The following is a 22,635-nucleotide window of genomic DNA, read 5'->3' on the forward strand; positions in this document are numbered from 1 at the left end:
TTTGAGGAGATTAAAAATAAAATGAAGATTATGGCTGGGTCTAACTCCTTGAAAATGATGAAACTTTCCTTTAATAAAGAAACCAGAATCTGATGGGTAGTTTAAGATACACTGCACATCGCAGTTGCATCGACATAATGCCAGAGTTGAATTATTTTGTTATTCTCGGCTTAGTGTGACCAAGATACATTTCATGTAAAGGCTCAGATGAATACTTGGATGAATCCAAGGAAACTGAAACCTCAGGTGACCTACGTGAGAACTAACTCTTTCAATGACATAAAGTTAAATCAGTAGCCATAGTGACCTTAGCGGTGGAAATTTACATATAGGGAAGATGCCAACGAAGTTGGTAAAAGACAGAAGAATGCATGCGAAGCCTCATCTTTTCCTGCTGCTGTCTTGGCCCTAAGCAGGCATGGGGGGCTGGTTACTCATCTCTGCATTATAAGGGAGATGAAAGGTGCCCTCGGGAATGGAGTTTAAACACTGCTCTAAAGACAGGCAGGGTTGGGCTTTTACAAATCAACTCTTTACTTAATAGCTAGGAGCCTTTGGGACCGATATTTAGCTTTGCTAACCCCAGGATTTACCTTCCATAACATGTTCATAGAGGCTAGATAAGAGCTTTCCTTCCTCAGTCTTCTGGTAATGAGTCTGGAATAATGTAAAGAGAGCTGTTATGTGAGATTGATATTTGATACGATTTCTCATCCTATTATATATATATATATATGTATATATTAACATTTTACCTCTTATATGTCAGAGAAATATTAGACTTTAGATCCCCAAACTCTAAACACAATAAAATATTTAGCAAGGTAAAAAGATAAAAGTTCCATAAGTAAAATTAATCTTATTTCTATAAGAGATCAGCAGAGAACTGGAAAACAAAATAGAATTTTATTATATGGAGCATTTAAAACATAAAATAAATTTAACAGAAAATATGCAAGGCTTTACATTTAACAGTCAAAGACATTGATAGGAGAAACTAAAGATCTAAATTAGTGGAGAAATATATTTTGTTCATAGATTAGGAGATCCAGTATTGTTAAGATGTCAATTCTAACATTGCATAGAGTCAATGACATTGGAGTCAAAACAATTTTTTGGTAGAAGTTACCATGCTAATTATAAATTCATATGGAAGTACAAATAATCCATAGTAGCCTAAGATAATCTTAAAACCAAACAAAATAAAACAATCAAACAAAAAAAGACAACTTGGAGGATGCACCCTATCAGAAAGTAAGAATAGCATTCTTGTAAAGTAGAAGTAATCAAGAGAAGTGATTAGTACAGGGCAAAGGGACCAATAAAATAATAACTCTAGAAATAACAGATAATTCAATACTCATTTTTAAATGACATTGTCAACAAAACTCAAGAAAAAAATTGATACTGGAAAAATTGGGTATGAATATAAAGAAAACTAACCTTGAATTCCAATATTATATAACATAAAAATATTAAGATTAACCATAAATACTTAAATTCTAAAAGTTCTCAAGGGAAAAATAGGAAAGCATATTTGAAAGCTTGAGGCAATGATTTATGAGTGAGAATATATACATACAAAAAAGCTAACAATAAAAGGAAAATATTTCAAAGCCTTTCCATTTCCTAACAAATGAGGCAATGTCATTCTTTCTGGTGGAAGCATAGAATTCCATTGTGTATATATACCACATTTTCTTGATCCATTCATCTACTGAGGGGCATCTGGGTTGGTTCCATATCTTAGCTATGGTAAATAATGCTGCAATAAACATAGTCGTGCTGGTAGCTTTAGTGTGGTCTTGTTTGTAAACAGTTGGGTAAATGCCCAAAAGTGGGATTGCTAGGTCATAGGGGAGTCTTTTGAGGAACCTCCATACTGCTTTCCAAAGTGGTTGAACAAGTTTACACTCCCACCAACAATGCGGTAAGGTTCCCTTCTGTCCACATCCCCTCCAGCATCTGTTGTTATTAGAGTTCTTGATTTTTGCCATTCTAACTGGGGTGAGGTGGTATCTCAATGTTGTTTTGATTTGCATTTCTTTTATGGCTAGGGAGGTTGAGCATTTTTTCATCTGTCTATTGGCCATCCTTCTTTCCTCTTCAGAGAAGTTTCTCTTTAAGTCTTTAGCCCACTTATTTATTGGGCAGTTGTTTCTTTGAAGATTTGTTGTTGGGGGATTTAATTTTTTGAGTTCCAGGTATATTTTAGATATAAGACCCTAGTCTGTTGTATGGCTAGTGAAGATCTCCAAAGAAACATAGGTCCCATGGTTTCCCTTATTGCAATATCTAGTATATGTCTGAGTCAAGCAGAAAAGGTCAGATAAGGTGATGTTAGGGAAATGAACCCTAAGTAAGATATGTATTCAATTTTTTTTTCTTTCATGCGATTGTTTCTAACACATTTATAAGATTATTTCTTTGTTGTTTTGTATGTTCCTCCCCCACAGTATAACCCCTGCTTTCACTGTATTTCATGTCGGTATAATTTGTGGAGGGGAAGGGGAAAAACAAATCGTTTAAATAAGGATACAGGTGGACCCATTGCAGCAATGAGATGTACAAGTTGTTATGTCGAAAACGAATGTTACAACTTTGGTGGGGGGGGGGAGATTGGGTGGGGAGGAGGGGGGAGGATGGGAAGGGATGGGAAGGGGAAACAAAGGAGGAGGCTACAATGCTTGATAAGAAATGTACTCATTATCTTGCCCATGTAATTGTAAACTCTCTGTACAGTATTTAAACAATAAAAAAAAGAAAAGGAAAATATTTTAAAGTTATAAAGTTATAAATGTACAAAATCGAGCAGATATCTTGAAAAATTATTTGGCAAGTTAAACATATACCTACCCTATAAACCAGCAATTACCTACTAACTAAGTTGAAATGAACACATTTATACAGCCAACCCTGGAAATAATCCAAAGATCCATCAACAAAGAAATGGATAAACAGATTGTGTTATATTCATACAAAAGAATATTTCCTAGAAGCAAAATGAGTAGATAAATAAAAGAAGTACCATTATATATAACTCAGATGGATCTCTGTTAGGAAATGGAAAGACTTGGAAAAAAAATTATATTAAGTGAAGTAAGCCAGGCCCAAAGAAACATAGGTCCCATGGTTTCCCTTATTTGCAATAACTAGTATATGTCTGAGTCAAGCAGAAAAGGTCAGATAAGTTGATGTTAGGGAAATGAACCCCAAGATAAGTATTCAAATGTTTTTTTTTTCCTTCCATGCAATTTTTTTCTAACATATTTATAAGATGATTTCTTTGTTGCTTTGTATGTCCCTCCCCCACGGTATAACCCCTGATTTTACTGTATTTGATGCTGGTATAATTTTTGGAGGGGAAGGGAAAAAACAAATCATTTAAATAGGGATACAGGTGGACCCATTGCAACAATGAGATGTATGTCGAAAGTCATTATGTCATTATGTCGAACTTTACAACTTTGGTGGTGGGAGGGAGGATCAGGTAGCAAGGGGAGGGGAGTTGGGAAGGGATGGGAAGGGGACACAAAGGAGGAGGCAATAATGCTTGATAAGAAATGTACTCATTACCTTGTCCATGTAATTGTAACCCCTCTGTACAGTATTTTCACAATAAAAAAAAAAATTAAGGTATTTTACTCCTCAAAAGACATTGTTCCGAAAACAGATAAACCACATTCTGGGATGAAAGATTTTCCATACATAGATTCAACAAAAGATTTAAATCCAACATACACATAAAGAACGTCAACAGATAATACAATACCAAACCGTCAAACATATAACAAGTTTTCATAAAAAGGGGCACACAATTTAAATATATTTCTCAGGAAAAGGAACTGTGAATAACCAATTAACACGAGAAAAGGTAGTCACCACTATCTCCTGAGAGAAAAGCATATTAAAACTGCAACATCTGGGGTGTGGTGGCTCATGCCTGTTATTCTGGCTACTCAGGAGACTGAGATCTGAGGATTGGGGTTTAAAGCCAGCCCAGGCAGGAAGGTCTTGTAGACTCTTTTGTTGTTGTTGTTGTTGGTAGTGGGGCTTGAACTCTGGGCCTGGGCGCAGTCACTCAGCTCTTCAGCTCAAGGTGAGAACTCTACCACTTGAACCACAGCGCCACTTCTGGTTTTCTGAGTGGTTTCTTGGAGATAAGAGTCTCATGGACTTCTCTACTTGGGCTGGCTTTGAACCATGATCCTCTTATCTCAGCCTCCTGAGTAGCTATGATTACAGGCATAAGCCACCAGTGCTTGACTTTGGAGATGCTTATCTCCAATAAACTACTCAAAAAAAACCATAATGGCTTTGAGCTTGGCTCAAGTGGTAGAGTTCTAACCTTGAGGAAAAAGCAGCTCAGGGACAGGGGCCGAGCCCAGAGTTCAAGCCTCAGGACCAGCAAAAAAACCTCAAAAAACCCCAAAACAAAAATCTCTGCAGCATAATATTATTACTTACATGAATGAGTTAAAGTTAGAAAGCTTGAGAACATGAAAATTGGGGAAGAATGTGAGAGAAATGTACAAAACAGAGCAGTCACCTTGGAAAAATGTTTGGCAATTTCTTAGAAAGTTAAACATAGAACTACCCTATGAACCAGCAATTACCTATTAACTGAACAGAAATGGGGCCAAACCTGGAAGCAATCCAAAGATCCATCAACAAGAAAATGGACAAATAGATTGTGTTATGGTTCATACAAAAAAAAGATGATGGATCTCAAAACTATTATCCTGGACAAAAGAAGACAGACATAAAATTGATTGTACTATATGACTGCATTTATATAAAGCTTAAAAACATACAAAACTTATCTATGAGAAAATTAGGAACAATTGTTGCCTACGGAAAGCATTCATAGGGACATTTCTGATGATAAGAGAAACTGTCTGGACTGGGAAGGCGGTTCAGGGGTAGATAGCTTGCCTTGCATGCATGAGGCCCTGAGTTCTATTCCTCAGCACCACATAAGCAAAAAGAAAAAGCTGGAAATGGTGCTGTGACTCAAGTGGTAGAGAGGTAGCCTTGAGCTGAAGAGCTAAGGGACAGCGCCCAGGCCCAGAGTTCAGGCCCCACAACCGCCCCCCCCCAAAAAAAGACAAACTTTCTGAATTTGACTGATGTTGGTTAAAGTGTCATTTTTTGTTATTACAGAGGTGCTGTATAGAGGGATTAGAATTACATGACTCAGGTAATGAGTACGTTTTCTTTTGTACAGTGTCTTCTGTTCCCTCATTCTCTCCTAGTCCCTCCCTCCTGTCTTCACCCATGAGTTGCTTTCATCAGTGTCCAGAAAGTTCCACTGATGCTATTTTTCACCCTTTTTCCCTCCCATAACTCTTCCGAGGATGAACACTTGAATACACCATACACAAGATAAAGAAGACAGAATCATCAAAAACTTAAAAAAAGTAAGAAAGAAAAAAAAGAGGTCGCTTGTTTCTGTATCTTGGAGTTTTTTCCATATATATATATATATACATATATATATATAATTTTATGTAAATATGAAGAGGCCCTTGGGTATTGCATCTCCGTGTTTCTCTCCTAAGAGTATCCTATTTTGGTCTCACTGTGGGTGAGTATCTAGAATCTTGTATAATTTATCATATCTCAGTGTATTTTAGATCTAATTTCTGCACATCTCTGAGCTTGTGTAATTTTTTAAAAATCAAAACTTATCTGATTGTACTTTTAAGATCTACTCAGTTCCTGTAAAATTTATTTTAATAAAAAGGAATGCATCTTCATGGGAAGCTTGACTGGAAAAATCAACCTAACATTTCAGTTCTCTGGTTTTTGAACTTTAATTACCCAAATATTTTCTCTCCACCATCTATTTTATGTCTTTCCAATTTTGAGTGATATACCTTGATTGTTTTCACTCATTTAATTTCAGTCCTTGGAGGCAGAAGACGAGGTAAAAGACACATTCAATTTAAGGCCTAGTGAATGTGTAAGCAATGATCATTATTTCTACTAATGTACAGAAAATAGTATTTAAGTTCATGCAGTGCATAGCAACTCCAGTGCTCTGGGCAGATTTCAGGTGTTTTGTGGTTCCTATAGGTTCTGTTCAGAATCTGAATGTTATTAAAGCCAGTGTTGCTTTCTAGGCTTTGACCAAAAATTAGCTCCTATCCCCCAGCCAGTGAGCCTGTATTCAGCCTCTCTGATCTTCTCTGTCCTTTTGATGATGTGGGGGTGGCGGACTTTTACCCTTGGCAAGGTGGTATTGAAGATTAGAGATGGTGTGGGAAAAAAGCACCTGTTTTCTGTATGTCTGGCATCTTGGAAGCATGTCGATGGTGTGGTACTGGTGATGATTAACCAGAGCTGCTGAGCATAGATGAGGTTTTCTTTCATTTATTTTATTTGCTTCACAATAGTCTTAAACATGGGTCCAATTTCAAGTAGTAGAACAAGTTTTCATATTGAGTATCTTGCTGCTAAGCTGCTTTTAAAAGAGCAATTGAATCCTGATTTCAAGTCAGGCATTTCTCCTGACTTGTGAGAAAGGCATTTATCTATCTATCTATCATCTATCTATCTATCTATCTATCTATCTATCTATCTATCTATCTATCTATCTATCTATCTATCTATCTATCTATCTATCTATCTATCTGTCTGTCTGTCTGTCTGTCTCTCTGTCTCTCTGTCTCTCTGTCTCTCTGTATATTTGTTTCTATAAACAAAATCATAGATTTTTGTTTCATAAGGTCTTAATTATAGACCTGATTTCTCAGGTAGTAGAACAAGTTTATGCATACAGCATTTGATGATGTTTTGATGGGGAATTTAATCTTAAAGGTTAGGAGAGGAACCATGACTCCCAACAGCCTCCCTTCCCTTTAGCTATCTACCTGCTCTTACTGAAGAGCAGTCATTGGCTATCTCCTTGCCAACGATATCCAACTCTCTTATTGACCTGTCAACAGGCTTTTCCCATCCCGACTGTGCCCCCAAAATGTCTGGGGATAAATTAAGCAAGTCTTTCCCTGTTTTATTTCCTGTTGTCTGCATTACACATTCCAGTTCAGAGTTCACTGTACCAGAATACACGGTGACTGTCCTTGTGCAACATGTTCATATACCCTTCTTCATTGTTACTGACAATCACCTTTAGCAAGGTGTTGAAGTTAAGGACCATCAGCACATCTGTGACTTTGGGGATGGATTTGACACAGGATCTGGCTGTGCAGCCCAGGGTATTTGGAACTTGTGAGCCTCCTGGCTGAGCTCCTGAGTTCTAGGAGCACCGCCATCTCTGGTTCCACTTCTGTTTCCTGTATTCCAAACAGTACTCTATCGTATAGAGCTTGATGAATTGAGTAATTCATTTTGAAACAGTTCTCATTTTGAATCAATTCTTGTCATTTGGATTTCTGGTCAACTTTACAATAAAGAGGATGTTTGCCCAGGACGAAAAAATTAGTTTTATCTAGAAGTAGTAATTCTGGACTTACTAATGATCTCTGGAAGCCTTTTCTAGTTGGATAGCACAGTTCTGTGATTTCACTATCTGGATAGCTATAGATCTGTGAATTAGACGCATTGATTTACCATCTGTTGAGGCATCTACTATACCCCTGTGGACTCCGTCATCTCCTACAGAGATGCTAAGGTTCAAAATTAATGATAACATTAGCCAAGGTGAAGTGTAATTAGGAAAGCAAACCTTTCTACAATCAAAATATCACGAACAATTCCACATCTAATTAGGATGTGATTGTGGATTGTTGCCTGTCTGTTTACATCCTTCTCCCCACTCCTCTCCACACACACAGCTCCATGCTGCACTGTGCGCTTAGTCCCTTCCACTGTTGTCCGCTATGACATTGGCAATGCCATTTGCTGAAGGGGAAGCATATTAAAGCAGGTTAGTCATTTGAATAGTTGGTACAGGTTATTTGTAGGACTCTCATTCTGAATCTTGAGTCTGCATGAGTCTGGAATGCAATAGAATATTCCATACACCCATCCATGTGACTTCTGTTGCCCCTCCAGGGTCTGTTTCTCCTTATACAGGGTCAGAAGCTGGTTGAATAAGGAGAAATCATGACTTAACTATTTGTCTTTGAGAAATCCTGAGGACACATTAATTATGAGCAAAGGACTTAAGAGTTGTTTGTACTTCTTTACAAGGAGTGTCCACTAGTATGACTTTCTTTACTCTTTGTCTTTCTTTTTCTTTCCCTCTCTCCTTCCCTCCCTCCTCCCTTCCTTCTTTCCGTCTTTCCGTCTTTCCTTCCTTCCTTCCTTCCTTCCTTCCTTCCTTTCCCCTTCCCTCCCTCCTTCCTACTCTTCCCTCCTTCCCTTCTTTCCTTTCTTTTTGTGCTGGTACTGGGCTTGAACATGGGGCTTCATTTTTTCTTGGCTTTTTCTGCTCAAGGCTGGTGCTCCACCACTTGAGCCACAGTTCTACCTCTAGCCTTTCTCTGGATAATTGGATAAAAGTCTCAGGGACTTTTCTGCCTGTGCTGTGTTGGAATCTCTCTCCTCAGATTTCACCCTCCTGAGTAGCTAGCAGGTGTGAGCTACCAGCTCATGGCTATTTTTCTAATTATTGCTTTGTCTACATTTTCTTCTTTAAATTGTTTTTAGAAAAGTGATACATAGAGGAATTACAGTTATATGAGTCAGGTAATGAGCACATTTCTTTTTGGACAATGCCCCCCTTCTTTTTCTCTCTCCCAGTTTTCCCCTTCTGCCCTCACCTACAAATTGCATAGTTCATTTTCAACATAGTGTCCGGCAAGTAACACTGCTTCATTTGTTCATCCTTTGTCCCTCTATGTCTGTGTTTGTCTGCATTTTTGACTTGCTATGAACATTACCTTAAAGCAACTTAAGTGAGGGTGTTTTCTAGGATGCAGTTAAATTGATAGTAATTTACACTGTCATCATCTCTGCTACAGATGGACTGACAGGACTGGAGGTTTCAGAGATTGTCTTAAGTAGAGAGTGGTGGAAGAGACATAATGGATGGTGAAGCATTTCTTTTCTAGGACTAAGATGTGATGAGATGCCCTAAATTATCTGAGAAGTGATTTATTTCATCTAGCCATGCTGGATTCCCCAGGCTTTCTAACTTTCACACTATTAGCTTATTTTTCCCCAACATGGTTCTATAATAACAACCCACTCCTTTCCCTGCACTCTTGGCCCCTCTTGATGTATTGTTATACTCACGCTGAAAGAAAAGCTATCTGTGCACATGCCGTCTCTTCCATCTGGCTTCAGGGATTTCCCTTTGATTTGGAAAGAATAATCATTCAAATTCCACTATAAAATACACAGGAGGGAAAGAGAAAGATTAAGCTCCAGGAATGCAACACTGGTGTTGACATTTCATTAAATTATGAGCTGAAGGGGAATTATCTTCTGTATGGCTCATGTGAGTAATCAATTGTTATACATTGGAATTATCAGCAGGTTGCTCGCCACTGATTTATCAGTTGCATGGTTTAGTTGTGTTTCCCATCCTTCAAGATATTAAAACACAGCCAATATTCAGCAGGTTACCTCCAAGATACCATTACCTTCTCCACAGCCCCCTTAATTGCTCTCTCCCTGGTCTGGGTGAATATTTATGGTGAGTAGCAGTTATCTCTTTTCTGGCAGCTGGCTCTGCTTTCCTGTTCTGAAGAGTTGGCCATATTCACATTTGCCAACAGAGACTCATTCAAGTGTCACTCAAGGAGAGGGGGAGGAGTCTAGAGAGCTTTAAAAAGGAAAGAGGAGTCAGTTCTATTTTTCAAAAAGAGAAGCTCTGTTTGAGGAGCCATCCGATCTGCAGATTTCTTCCCCAGTCCCCATATCAGGGTTGTGGCTGGAACTTTCCATCAATTCTTCCCTTTATTTCCTCTCTCTCTCTCTCTCTCTCTCTCTCTCTCTCTCTCTCTCTCTCTCTCTCTCTCTCTCTCTCTCTCTCTCTCTCTCTCTCCCCTTCTCTCTCTCTCTCCTTCTCTCTCTCTCTCTTTCTCATTCTCTCTCTCTGGCTTGCCTGCCGGTGCCTGTCACAGCAAAGTCAGACCTACAGAGTATGGTTGTTAAACTCTGTGAAATCTGTCACAAGGGTGTCAGGTATTTCTAAATGGCTTCCAAGAAAAACTTCAGATAAGGAAATCTCCTGGAGCGTTTGCAAAGCTGCATTTGGAGGCTTCCAGAAGGTGAAGTAGAAGGTGGAAGCAAAACAGCAAAATAAAAGATGTCCCCAGAGCCAAAGCCTGACCAGTTGAGAGAGAGATATAGTCACTTCGCCTGGGGTGCGCTTGAGCACACTCAACTTCTTTTCTATTGAAGATCGAAGCCTTAGCAAGATTATGCTGCTTTCACTTAGCCTTCTGTTGCTTGTAGTGGTTCCGTGTAGTTTTGTAACTGTCTCAGCCCAACAGCATTGGAACTGTCCTGCCGAGGGGAAGGGGACTTCTACCTGTATGGGTAAGTAATTCAATCGAGAGGAATTCCCGCCCTGGGGACACTGTTGTCAGGTACCTGTTCAACTTTCACTGATACACTTGCCCAGTTTGGTTTTTGTGGTTTGTCTGGTGTGTTTATTCTAGCCTCTTATTTTATTTTCCGGAGCGTGCTTATTTCCATACTGCTTGTGGGAGCTCATGTCCTGGGCTGTAAAAATCTCATGGATCTGAGCAGTTCTCTGGGGATAAATAATCACTTCGAGCTAGCTGAATGTTTCTTTCCATAGGAACTTCTGTCTTGATTCCAAGGAGCAAATACAGTTGATAGATGTTCCAGTGGAAAGTAGATTAACATATGGTCGCAGTCCTTGTCATTTCTGGAACTGTCTAGTTAAACCCTAAGAAGCAGGGGCTACCTTCTGATCACTTTGTGTAAGAATTCAGAAATTTCCAGACAGAGTGAAAACATGGGAAGGGGGGTGCTGAGCAAAGGTGACTCTAACATTGTGAAAATTAACCAGAGGGTCAAGTTCCGCCGCCTCCAGCTGCTCTGGAGCTCTGGCACAGTGTCTGAGGAACAGGTGCATCGTAACTTTGAAAACGACTAAGACTTGTCAGTGAGTAAAAGAGCCACAGCTCCTCCCACTTGCGATGAGTTTTTAACCCCAGAGAAATAGGAATTCCATGGATCGCAGGTTGCGGGGCTGCCTGAGACTCTTGCTTGCAAAGTGTTTCTCACCGCTGACTCTACTTCACTATGATGCCAATGCCTCCAATCGGCTGCTCAGCCAACGCTAACAGGTTCATCCAGCCTGTCCTGGGATTCCTTTCTTGGCATCTGGCCCCTTTGAAATAGAATCTGGTTTCCCCAAAGAGGATAGATCAAGGACAACACAATAATGTTTTCCAAAGAGAAACTTCTAGAAAATAGCCCAGAAAACGTAGGAATAAGGAGAATAGAATCAAGCCACACTGTCAGAGATTGGCTTGCTCACTCAGGAGCTCACACCCGAGAGAATGAGAAGTGTCCCTGCCCAGAGACTCCGGCCTGTCACCAGGCCCTGCTCATTGTCAGAGGTGTGCAGAATCTTAGGGTACTAAAAGGCAAGATGCTAATTATCGTTCCACCCCCAGCACCTAGAACATCTCCTGTTGAATGAATGAGTGTTTCTCTGATCTGTTAACCACATAGTCTCAGGGAAACACATCCAAAAGGGGAGATGAAAGACAAAAATAGCCCCATGAATTTCTTACTCAGCTGTTGAGGCAGGAGTAAAAGTTTGGACATCGTTACTTCATGTGGATGGGAACATGGCCGGGGTAGAAGCCTTGGAATTAGCTGACAGAGGACCTGGGCTGCCATCTTTGTAGGATGGAAGGAAGGAACAGTCAGAGGTGGGACCCAATCAGGCTGCTGGTTGCCCGGAAAGACACACACACACACACACACACACACACACACACACACACACACACACACACACACACACATACACTGAAGCATTTCCCAAGAAAGGGCCAAAAAGAATCTTTTCTGTGTAGCTCTAGGAACTCAGGGGACAGTGAGAGTCCTGCTAGCATGCAATCTAAGCCTGTTATTCTCTGTCACTTGTGCTGGTGGTTCAGAGGTGACTTGGCTGGTTACATCAGACTAACAAGAATCTCAGGATAGAGAGAATGAGTCAGGAAGACGGTCACAGAGGAGAAAAAAAAGTAAGTTTCAGAAGAAGCAAGCCCCATTTCATGTCCATGGTACCTTCTTTTTATTATCATTACTTTTATCTTTAGTTATACAAAGGGGTTTTAATTGAACGCCTCAGTGTATGAGTACAATGGAGCTTGATCAGTATCACCCCTTCTATCATCCTCTCTCCTCCCCTCACCTTACTTCTTCCCCTCCCCCTCCCCTTCTCTCCTCCTCTCCTCCTCCTTCCATCCCTCTCCCCTCCTCTTTCCCTCTTCCCCTCTTTCCTCCCCTCTCCCCCTTCCTTTTTGTGTCAGTCTCGGGGGTTAAACTCAGGACCTGGGCACTGTCCTTAAGCTTTTGTGCTGAAAACTAGCACTCTACCTTTTAAGCAACATCTCCACTTTGGGCTTTTTGCTGGTTACTTGGAGGTCTGAATCTCATGGACTTTTCCTACCTGTGCTAGCTTTGAACCACAATCCTCAGGTTTTCAGCCTCCTGAGTAGCTAGGTGTAAGAGCCATTGACACCTAGCTCCATGTTACCTTATTAGTTAAATTGTTTTCTAAAATCTCTGGGAAATGATGCCTCTGGTCCATGATCATTGTGGAGATCACATGAGTAGCGTAGCACACCTAGCATGTTAACCAGCAGGGTATTCCCAACAAATGTCATGTTGGGTTCTAAGTTATGGCTGGATTTCTTTGATCACGTTGTGTGCTTTAAGGATTTACTTTGAACAGGGCAGTGACTTGGCTCCAACCTCAGTGAGAGTGGAATGTCTGGATGTCACATTGTGACTCTGCCTCTTTGCTTTTTCCTTCCTTGCAAGTCACTTTGTAAAATCCCTTCCCCCTACTTCACACTCCAGGTTTCATATTAGTCGATAACTGCCAAGGTCAACACCCTGTTCACCTCCTGCATTTCAGAGGGTAGTGTTTCCATCTCCTCTCTAAATAGAGATGGTGACATCATCTATTTTTCCCCTCCCATTTAAACTCCACTTACCTTAGCTCTTGCCCTTGGCATTGAGACAGACCACCTCTTGGGCCAACATAACCCAGCCAGAAGGAAGCTTCGTGCTTTAACAAGATCCAGGTAATCTGGGTCCCCAATTCCCATGGCTGCTAGTCAGATCAAAAAAGCCATAGCAACTTAATAGGAATTCCATGGATCGCAGATGGGCCCTGTATTGAACCAACTCTGTATTGAGATAGGGGTATTTGCTTGGCTTTTGTTGATGCTGAAGTAGACTAAGCCCCTAGCAATTGCTAGCAAGTGGCTTCTGAACATTCAAGCTATGTGCCTTGGCGAACACACATCAGCCGAGAAGGGAACTGCTCCTGCTTGGCGTGTGTACCCACGCTGGTTGTCCGAATGTTCTTGGTAAATGAAAGGTGAGGAAGAAGCAGAGCCTCAGGGCGCTGTCTCCTGGAAGGATCTAGGGTGGCACAAAGTTAACCAACTGGGCAGATCAGTTTTACCCGCAAATGGTGAAGTCGCTGAAGACAACGCCAGTGAATGCTGGGTCACTGTCCAAGTCACGTGCAAGGCTGGATAGTCTCTAAATTCAAATCTGGTTTGTTTCCAACCAGCTGTGAAAAAAAAAAATAAAGACCTTAATTGTTTCTTCATGAACACTGTATGACTGAAACCCTTCCCCCAAATCGGTACAGTTGTTGTTGTTGTTGTTAGTGGAACGAAGGATAAATTTCAGAGGCTACCTGCTTGGGTTCAAATCCCACTGGGGTTGCTTGTGAATAGCATCTGTCATTTTGCTGAGTAAAATAGAGCTAATTACGCCCTCTCCCCAGGAACTGCTGTCTGGACGTATTCATTGTTAGTGTCATCAGTGGAAAATACACTTTCAAGGAGTTCCTAAAGCTTTCTCACAAAATTCTCATATTCCAACAAGCATCTCCGTGTTGAGTTGAGCTTTGGGTATCATTACTTCAAATATGAGCAGTCTAAGTTAGAGAACACATTTGTGTTGCAATGTTACAGGTTTTATTCCTTCGCATGAATTTTTATTTATTTATTGTTATTATAAAGGTGATGAACAGAGGGGCTATGCTTCCATAAGTCAGGGAAACAGTACATTTCTTTTGGGACAATGTCCCTGATTCTTTTGCTCTCTCATAGTTTTTCCTTCTCATCCCCACCCACAAGTCATTCATTTTCAACATAGTATCTATGTTGTTGTCTTTGTTTATCCTTTGTCACACCATTTCTTTTATTTTCTTTTTTTTTTTTTTGGTCCGGTTGTGGGGCCTGAACTCTGGGCCTGGGCGCTGTCCCTCAGCTCTTCAGCTCAAGGCTAGACTCTACCACTTGAGCCACAGCGCCACTTCCAGCTTTTTTTTTCCTGCTTATGTGGTACTGAGGAATCGAACCCAGGGCCTCATGCATGCAAGGCAAGTGCTCTACCACTGAGCAACCTTCCCAGCCCCTTTGTCACACCATTTCTGTGCCCCCGCTTTATGTTCCCAAAGACAGATAACTGAACAAACAAGACAAAAAGAAAACATCATCATCGACAACAACAAAACTTTTGTTTCCATTTCCTAGAGTTCATTTTGATAAATATTATTTTATATGATTAGCGGCACATAGGTATTGAGCCTATGTGTTCCTCCTCTAAGAGTATCCTCCTTTGAATTGTTATAGTTTTCAATGTTAAAATTAACTTTTAAAGAGAACCAAGGTTGATCATAGTCGCACACACCTATAATCTTAGCAAATTGTGGTTGGTGCATGGGTTGTTCTGGCACAGGAAAAAATGGAGCCGTTATGGGCAGGTGGCATGTAGGAGTTCTGGGCATGTAGGAGTTCCCTTACCCTTAGGTGATGTGCTCTGCCTGGTGTGTTGAGTTTGATGCCAGCTTTTGAATTGGTAAGATCTGGGCAGGTTGCTCACACGCAGTATGAGTCATGGGACTAACCCAAGGTGAAATTAATTCACATAAAGTGCTTAGAATTTTACCTGATACATAGTGACCAACCACTGATATTGACTGTTATCCAAACACTTTAGGCTCAGACTTTAGAAACATCTTTGCTTCATGTAGATTTCCTAATACCTGTTTCTTTAAAGGTTCTAAGATTTTGGAGAAGTTGGTAGTTGCTTTTCTGGGGTGAACCAAGATGTTCTTCAGCTTTTGTTATTATCCTTTATGGTAGATTGTGGCACAAAATCCCCTATTTTTTTCTAAAAAGCTTTTCTTTCTGTTTGTCATCTTTGCCTTCAACACTCAGAGCATTACATCAAGTTTTTTTTCTATTTTAATAACTATACAGAGAAATTGGACTCAGAATTCAGGATGTACCAGATTACAGGTACAATGGAATTTGAGTCAGGAAACGAGCTCCATTACTTGCATATTCTTTGATTTTATCTTTGTCTAGGAACACTCACTAAAAAGTATCTATATGAAAGTATTTACATTTTTAGCCTAGCAAATAGAAGGGAATAAAAGGAGAAAGTAAGTAGCTACAAATAAGATCTATGTCCAATTCTGTGCCATCAAAAAAAGTCTTTCCTAGCTGGGCACCAGTGGCTCACACCTGTAATACTAGTTACTCAAATGGCTGAGATCTAAGGATCTCAGTTCGAAGCTAGCCCAGGCAAGAAAGTCTGTGAGACTCTTATCTCCAATTAAGCACAGAAAAAAGCCAGTAGTGGCATTGTGGCTCCTGTGGTAGAGTTCTAACTTTGAGTAAAAAGGGCCCAGGGATAGCACGCAGGCCCAGAGTTCAAGTCTAGGACCGGCACAAAAACCAATAAAAAAGCAAGCAAGCAAACAAACAAAACCCCCTTTCCTTACAGAGTTAACAAACTGTACAGCTCGCAAAGACACGCAATTGACTTAGTATTTCTTGTTAGAGGAGCAGGGAGGAGGAGACATTTCAGAGAGTAGAGGTTTGAAGACCAGCATTTCCCAAGGAGTTTATGCCACGCTTAGGACTCCATCTAGGAACCTGTTGGACTCCATGATGCAGGCTGGGTAGAAGCTGGGTTGGTAAGGGTGAAAGTAGAAAGGCTCCTTAGGATTCTCTAGCCACAGAGGAGAGGATGAGTGCACACAGAGAAAGCAACTCAAGACCCCAGACTCTCATTGCACAAAATTACTTAGTATGTGATTCCACCTGAGATGGAATGTCAGAAACCCACCTATGTAATGATTGCATTGCTTCTTCCTACCAACTAAAGTATATGTAATTCTGTGTTTCTTTAGATCTCTAGCTCTCTGAGTTGAAGCACTTTTGAGAGTGGAACTGAGATTTCCTTTCATGTAAATGATGTGATGGAGTCATTTGAATCAAGTTGGCAAGGATTCAGTCTAAGGCTGATGGGGTGACATGGAATCTCGAGGGGACAGTGGACTCCAGAGTGAAGGGGGCCAGCAGTGCTCTGGGGCTTTGGGCTGCAGTTTTACCTGATAAACTCCTTCCTTCTTTCTCTTTCTTTTCTTTTTGGCTTGTTTATTTATTTAAGACAAGGTCTCACTGTATAGCCCAGACTGGCTTTGAACTCACAGTCCTTCTGAGTTCTAGGATTACAGACATATGCCCCAAGCCTACCTTTGTTGTTGTTGTTGCTTATTTTTATAAGCTTATTATTATTGTTGTTATTGTATTATTTTATTGTTATTATTAAATATTGAACCTAGAGTCTCATCCATGTTAGGCAAGCAAGCTACCATTTGAGTCACCCCCCTGGCTTTTATTTATTCTTTGTACATTTTTAATTGTAAAAATACTGTACAGAGGAGTTACAGTTACATGAGCAAGGTCATGAGTACATTTCCTATTGAGCACTGTTGACTCCTCCTTTTCCCCCCTCCCATCCCTTCCCTCCACAACTACCCCTCCCCACCGAAGTTGTAAAGTTCATTTTCAACATAGTGTTTTGTACATCTCATTGTTACAATGGGTCAACCTGTATCCTTATTTCAGCATTTTGTTTTTTTCCCTTCCCCTCCCCGAATTAGAGAAATATATATACAAGATTCAGGACTCCGACATCAAATACAGTGAAAACAGGGGTAATATCATGTGGGGAGGACATACAAAGAAACAAAAAAATCACATGGTACATTATAAATACATTAGAAACAATAGCAAGAAAGAAAAAAGATATTTGTGTCCTTATCTTGGGGTTCATTTCGCTTAACATCATCTCATCTGGTCATATGTATATAGCTTTTGGCCTTTTCTGCTTGTTCTATACATGTACTAGTTATTGCAAATAAGGGAAACCATGGGGCCTGTGTTTCTTTGGGCCTGGCTTACTTCACTTAATATAATTTTTTCCAAGTCTTTCCATTTCCTAATGAATGGAGTTATGCTATTCTTTCTGGTGGAGGCATAGAATTCCATTGTGTATATATACCACATTTTCTTGATCCATTCATCTACTGAAGAGTATCTGGGTTGGTTCCATATCTTAGCTATGGTAAATAATGCAGTAATAAACATAGTTGTCTGGTAGCCTTAGTAAGGCCTTGTTTGTTATCATTTGGGTAAATGTCCAAAAGTGGGATTGCTGGGTCAAAGGTGAGCTCTATGTGCAGTCTTTTGAGGAACCTCCATACTGCTTTCCAAAGTGGTTGAACAAGTTTATACTTCCACCAACAATGCAGTAAGGTTCCCTTCTGTCCACATCCCCTCCAGCATCTGTTGTGATTAGAGTTCTTTTGTGTTGTTGTTATTTTGTTTAACTTTGTGCCTAGGCTGCTCAAACACATCATGTGCCTGCCTTTACTGCCCTAGTAACTGAGGATATAAGCATGTGCCACACAACTTGGTTTTCTGTTTTTATTTTTGTTTTTTGAAGTAGGATCTTAATATGTTAGTGAGGCTGGTCTTGAACTCATAGCTCAAGTTATTGTCCTGTTTTAGTCTTCTGAGTAGCTGAGAGTACAGGAACATGCCCATTGTGTTTGCCTTATTACTTGCTTTTCTTAAGTCTAACTTTTAAAAATTTTAACAAGAGGCTTAAAAGTTTTCTACAAAGAAATTAAAGACTGCAGACAATACTAATATTGTGGCACATGCCTGTAATCTCAGCTGTGTTCAGAGAACTGCTACTTCAGACCAAATTTACTAAGCTCACTGATAAGAAGTCAGGGGCTCCTTGAAGTTTTCTTACATTACAGCAGAGGGGAGAAGCATCATTCTTTTTGTTTCTGTGGTGATCAAATGCCATTCAACCCACAGGACAACACTTTAAAACAGTCATTTAGCCAGGCGCCATTGGCTCAGGCTTGCAATCCAAGATACTCATGTTATTTTGTTTTCTGAGATAACAGATGACAGTATCTGCTACTCAAAAAAACCACCCAGATCCACTGAGTTGAAAGTGACTTTCTAATGATGAGTGAGAAAGTGATGTTATGCAAAAAATTTATACATGAAGGGAACTGATTGAAAACAGATCTTAGAAAGGTTCCCATTGTTACATGACTCCTAGAGGAGACAAGAATGACAAAGAATCTAGGCATTGGTGGCACATGCCCATAATCATAGCTACATAGGAAGCTTAGATTGGTGAACTATGGCTCAAAGCCACCAAGGACAGAAAAGTCCATGAGACTCCATTTCCAATTAACCAGAAAAAAGCTGGACTGGAGTCATTACTCAAGTAGTGATAGAGCACTGGCTATGAGCACCAAAGCTGAGCAAGAGAGAATCCCTTGAGTTCAAACTCCAAAATGGCAAGAGAGAGACAGGGGGTAGGAGGGAGGGAGAAAAGAAGGGAAGTAGGAGGAAGAGAAGGAGGAAGAGAGAGATGTTTTTCAAAGAAGGAAATCAGGTAATGAAAGATATTACACTTCTAGTGTCAAAGATGGAAAAAGGGGTCAGGAAAAGGAGCAAGGAAGGCAAAGAATACATCCTTACAATTCAACAATATATTGTAGAATTAGGTATGAAGCTATCCAAGGGATATAGTCACAGGAATCTTTTTAAAGGGTCTTATAATTAGCCCCTGGGACCTGGAAGTAGAAAATCTTGCCTTATGGAAACAGGCTTAGAATTAAGTGGAGTAACCTCTTTGACACAGCTGTAGTAGAACACACTGAAGACTGAGGAATCCTGGTTCATTCAGTTTGGGCCTGCAGAATGGCCTGCTACTGGAAGCTAGGGTCTGCTGAGAAGGACATAGCTGAGATCCTGACCCAGCTATATCCTATGTGGAAAATGACTGCTCTACATTTCCACTTTTTCCCCTGTAAAATGGAGGTGACTCGAGTGCTTACCTTCTAGTGTTATCCAATTAAACAAATGAATTTGTTCATTCAATGTGATCCTCCACAGACAACGATTGTTGAGATACTATTCACCACTCACGACCCTGGATGGTGAGAATGTGTCAAGGCGCCTTAAGCCACTGAGAAATTCTGCTAAGAACCAAGACCAATTTTGCAGAACCTTCTAGGCTGGGTTACTGTCCTGGAGAGCCTGAAACCCTGAATGGGGGATGTGGTTGGGGAACAGCTAGGCCTGGAGATCACATTTCGACCAGGACTTAGGGTCTGGGGTGATGATCTCCATTCACATTTTTTTCAGGAAGCGAAGAAAGTTAAGTGCTAGAATGTCCTTTCCTGAGTGAAAACTTGAATTTCCTGGATCCTCCTTCTAGGTGGAGAATATCTGAGTCATCCATCTTGAATCTGTGTGTGTGTGTGTGTGTGTGTGTGTGTGTGTGTATACATGTCAGAATTGAGGCTTGAACTCAGAGCCTAGACACCTTCTGTTAGTTCTTTTATTCAAGGCAAGCACTATACCACTTGAGTCACACCTTCACTTCTGGCTTTTTCTTGCTTAGAGATAAGAGTCTCACAGACTTTTCTGTTCAGGCTGGCTTTGAACCTTGATCCTCAGATCTCAGGCTCTTGACTAGTAGCTTGGATTACAAGTATGTGTTACCAGTGCCCAGTATTACTTTGAATAAGCTGAGAAGAAAGCTGGTATTGTCCAAAAATGTAAATGTCGGCCTTTTTAAACACCAGAATTGATTTTTGAAAAAGCAGATGAATTGGTATTTCGGCATGAAATAAAATTTCCCACAATTTATAAAACTGGAACTATAATCACTGCCCTAAAGGGGTAATGAATGGCTGGGCTCTGGTCTGACCAGGTGGGAGGTGTAGTGGGAAAAGAGGCCACAGGCTTTATCAGAGACAGCCCCTCAGTTCAGAGCTGTGCTCTTTTTTTCATACTATCACTGAACTTTGGATGGCCAAACATTCGCTTTACACAGTCTTCATCTTGTGACCCATCAGTCTGTTTTCAAACATAGAGCATGGTATGGGAAGACAGTGGTGTCTGTCATCTTTCTTGGTTATCTAGTGGTTTCATTTATATGGGAGCTATCTCCCATGAGCCTTTGCTCCCAAGTCCTCATGAGGTCATTGTTAGCAGTTCTTACTCACCTGTCAAGGCCAGTTCTATAGCTTCAGAGAGGATCCAGAGGTACTTGTGAAACGTTGGTTCTGCAGCTCATGTCACTCAATGCTTGCTCCTTGTCAACCATCTCCAGTGCAATGGAGACCTCTCTGTTTGTTGTATTCACTAAAGAATATCTTCAGTATGCTCCAAACCTTCTGGACACTTCTCTAAGTCCTGAAGATTCCCTAGTAATAGATGAGGTTGAGAAGTCAGAGGTTTCAATGGATTTTCTATAACCACTTTGGTGGCTTTAGTTTGTGTTCCTTAGAAATCATGTTTGATCATCTATGTACTTCCTCCTTATTGAACTCCCCAAATAAATAACCCTGGTTTTGATGTGAGAAAGCTTTTACTGTCCAAAGACATGCAATCAAATACACATACTATACCATACCCTGTGTGTACCTGGTTCTCAACAGCTCTGAAAAGATTCTAACTTATATAACATTTCCAGGTCAGTACAGAAGAATGATAATTTTGTCAATCTTAATTCTCAAACTGTTTCATTTTGCTTTAAATCATATCATATTTCATGCCTATAAGTACTTAGCTTGGTTTACAGAAAATGATACTGACAATAGAAGGAAATGAAGAGAATCTTGAAGAAAGTGGAATTAGAGTCAATTACACATTTGTGAAGTGATGATGTCCTGACATTTGACAAACCACATCAAGTGAGGGAAGAGCTAGAAAGGGCATTGACTCTTTTTGGAGCATTTTAGACATCAGAGTTTGGGGCTGGAACTATTTTATTTGTATATGCAATCCAAATTTAGCTGAGTATCCTGAAGTTTAGGTGATAATGCTAACCCAGTCAAAGTATTTCCAAACTCTTGGAAGACAGTATTTAATTTGTTTTCCCCCCACCCCTGCTACCATATAAGAGTGCCACTAGTTTTTTTTTAACCATATTCATCACATGAAACCAGTTGCTCTAGTCATAAGTGAAACTGAAGGAGAGGAGGTCTGTTTCCAAGATAATGCTTTCTTTGCCATTTTTATTTTCAACCTGCATGATTCAAATTGACATTCATATGGGCTTGTTCCACAATAGAATAAATTACTTGGTTCTTTTTCTGGACATACAGCATTTTATAGATGATAATTAAATGTCATAAACTAGTTCATTTTTCATGATTTGGCAATCCTCATTTCTTGGAATGAATTGATAGAGAAGTTGCTTTACAAAATTAATTTTCATATCCATAGGAACTCTATATTTTCTATAAAAAAGCTTTTATTCAAAAAAGAAACAAGACCAGGAAGGAAATAGTTCTGTTGTGATGGTTGTCATGAAGAAGTATTTCGTCTGCATCAGATGAAATATCAATGAAAATAAAACGGTTTTGTTTCTTTCTTGTCGCTCAGGTTCTGCGCCTTTCTTGATTTTCTCCCATGGAAATGGCATCTTTAGGATTGATCCGGAAGGAACGAATCACAAGCAGTTGGTGGTGGATGCTGGCACCTCCGTGATCATGGATTTTCACTACCAGAAGGAAAGAATCTATTGGGTGGATTTAGAAAGACAACTCTTGCAAAGAGTTTTTATGAATGGGTCGAGGCAGGAGGTAAAATACCATTGCCCTGGTCTTTGAGGAATTTATGTATAGGCTGACAAATACAGGATACTGAATTCTCAATACAGATTATGTTCCAAATGTGTGTTACTATCAAATGTAGGCATTTAATTTGCATCTGTGGAATTATATGATTAACTAAGCTCACAGATTGGTATTTAAGAGGCCTCCCAAAGGTGAATATGAGAGCATCAACTTAATTTTGGAAATATTGTAAGTTGTTATCTTAGTTATGATTAAAACAGATTAATGGGTCCTGGGATTTGAACTCAGAGCCTGGGCACTGTGCCTGAGCTAGTGCTCAAAGCTAGTACTCTACCACTTGAGCCATGGCTCTACTTCCAACTTTTTGTTAGCTAACTGGAGATGAGAGTCTCACAGATTTTCCTTCCCCAGGCTAGCTTTGAACCAGGATCCTCAGGTCTCAGCTTCCTTAGTAGCTTAGGGTTTTACACATGAGCCACCAGCGCCTAGTGCATGAATATCTTAAG

At 40.2% G+C, this 22,635-nt stretch overlaps 1 protein-coding gene across 1 annotated transcript in view; it reads left to right on the forward strand.

The window, feature by feature from the left end:
* The first annotated feature begins 9,786 nt into the window (after positions 1-9,786).
* Positions 9,787-22,635, forward strand: part of Egf (epidermal growth factor) — a 68,383-nt gene continuing 55,534 nt past the window's right edge. The window contains exons 1-2 of the mRNA XM_070022455.1: positions 9,787-10,455; positions 21,936-22,135. Of these exons, the coding sequence (XP_069878556.1) occupies positions 10,338-10,455; positions 21,936-22,135 (318 nt within the window). The 5' untranslated portion in view covers positions 9,787-10,337. The remainder of the gene's footprint in view (positions 10,456-21,935; positions 22,136-22,635) is intronic.

Source organism: Dipodomys merriami, unplaced genomic scaffold, assembly GCF_024711535.1.
Source record: "Dipodomys merriami isolate MVZ:Mamm:240054 unplaced genomic scaffold, mDipMer1.0.p SCAF_15, whole genome shotgun sequence".
Classification (NCBI taxonomy): domain Eukaryota; kingdom Metazoa; phylum Chordata; class Mammalia; order Rodentia; family Heteromyidae; genus Dipodomys; species Dipodomys merriami.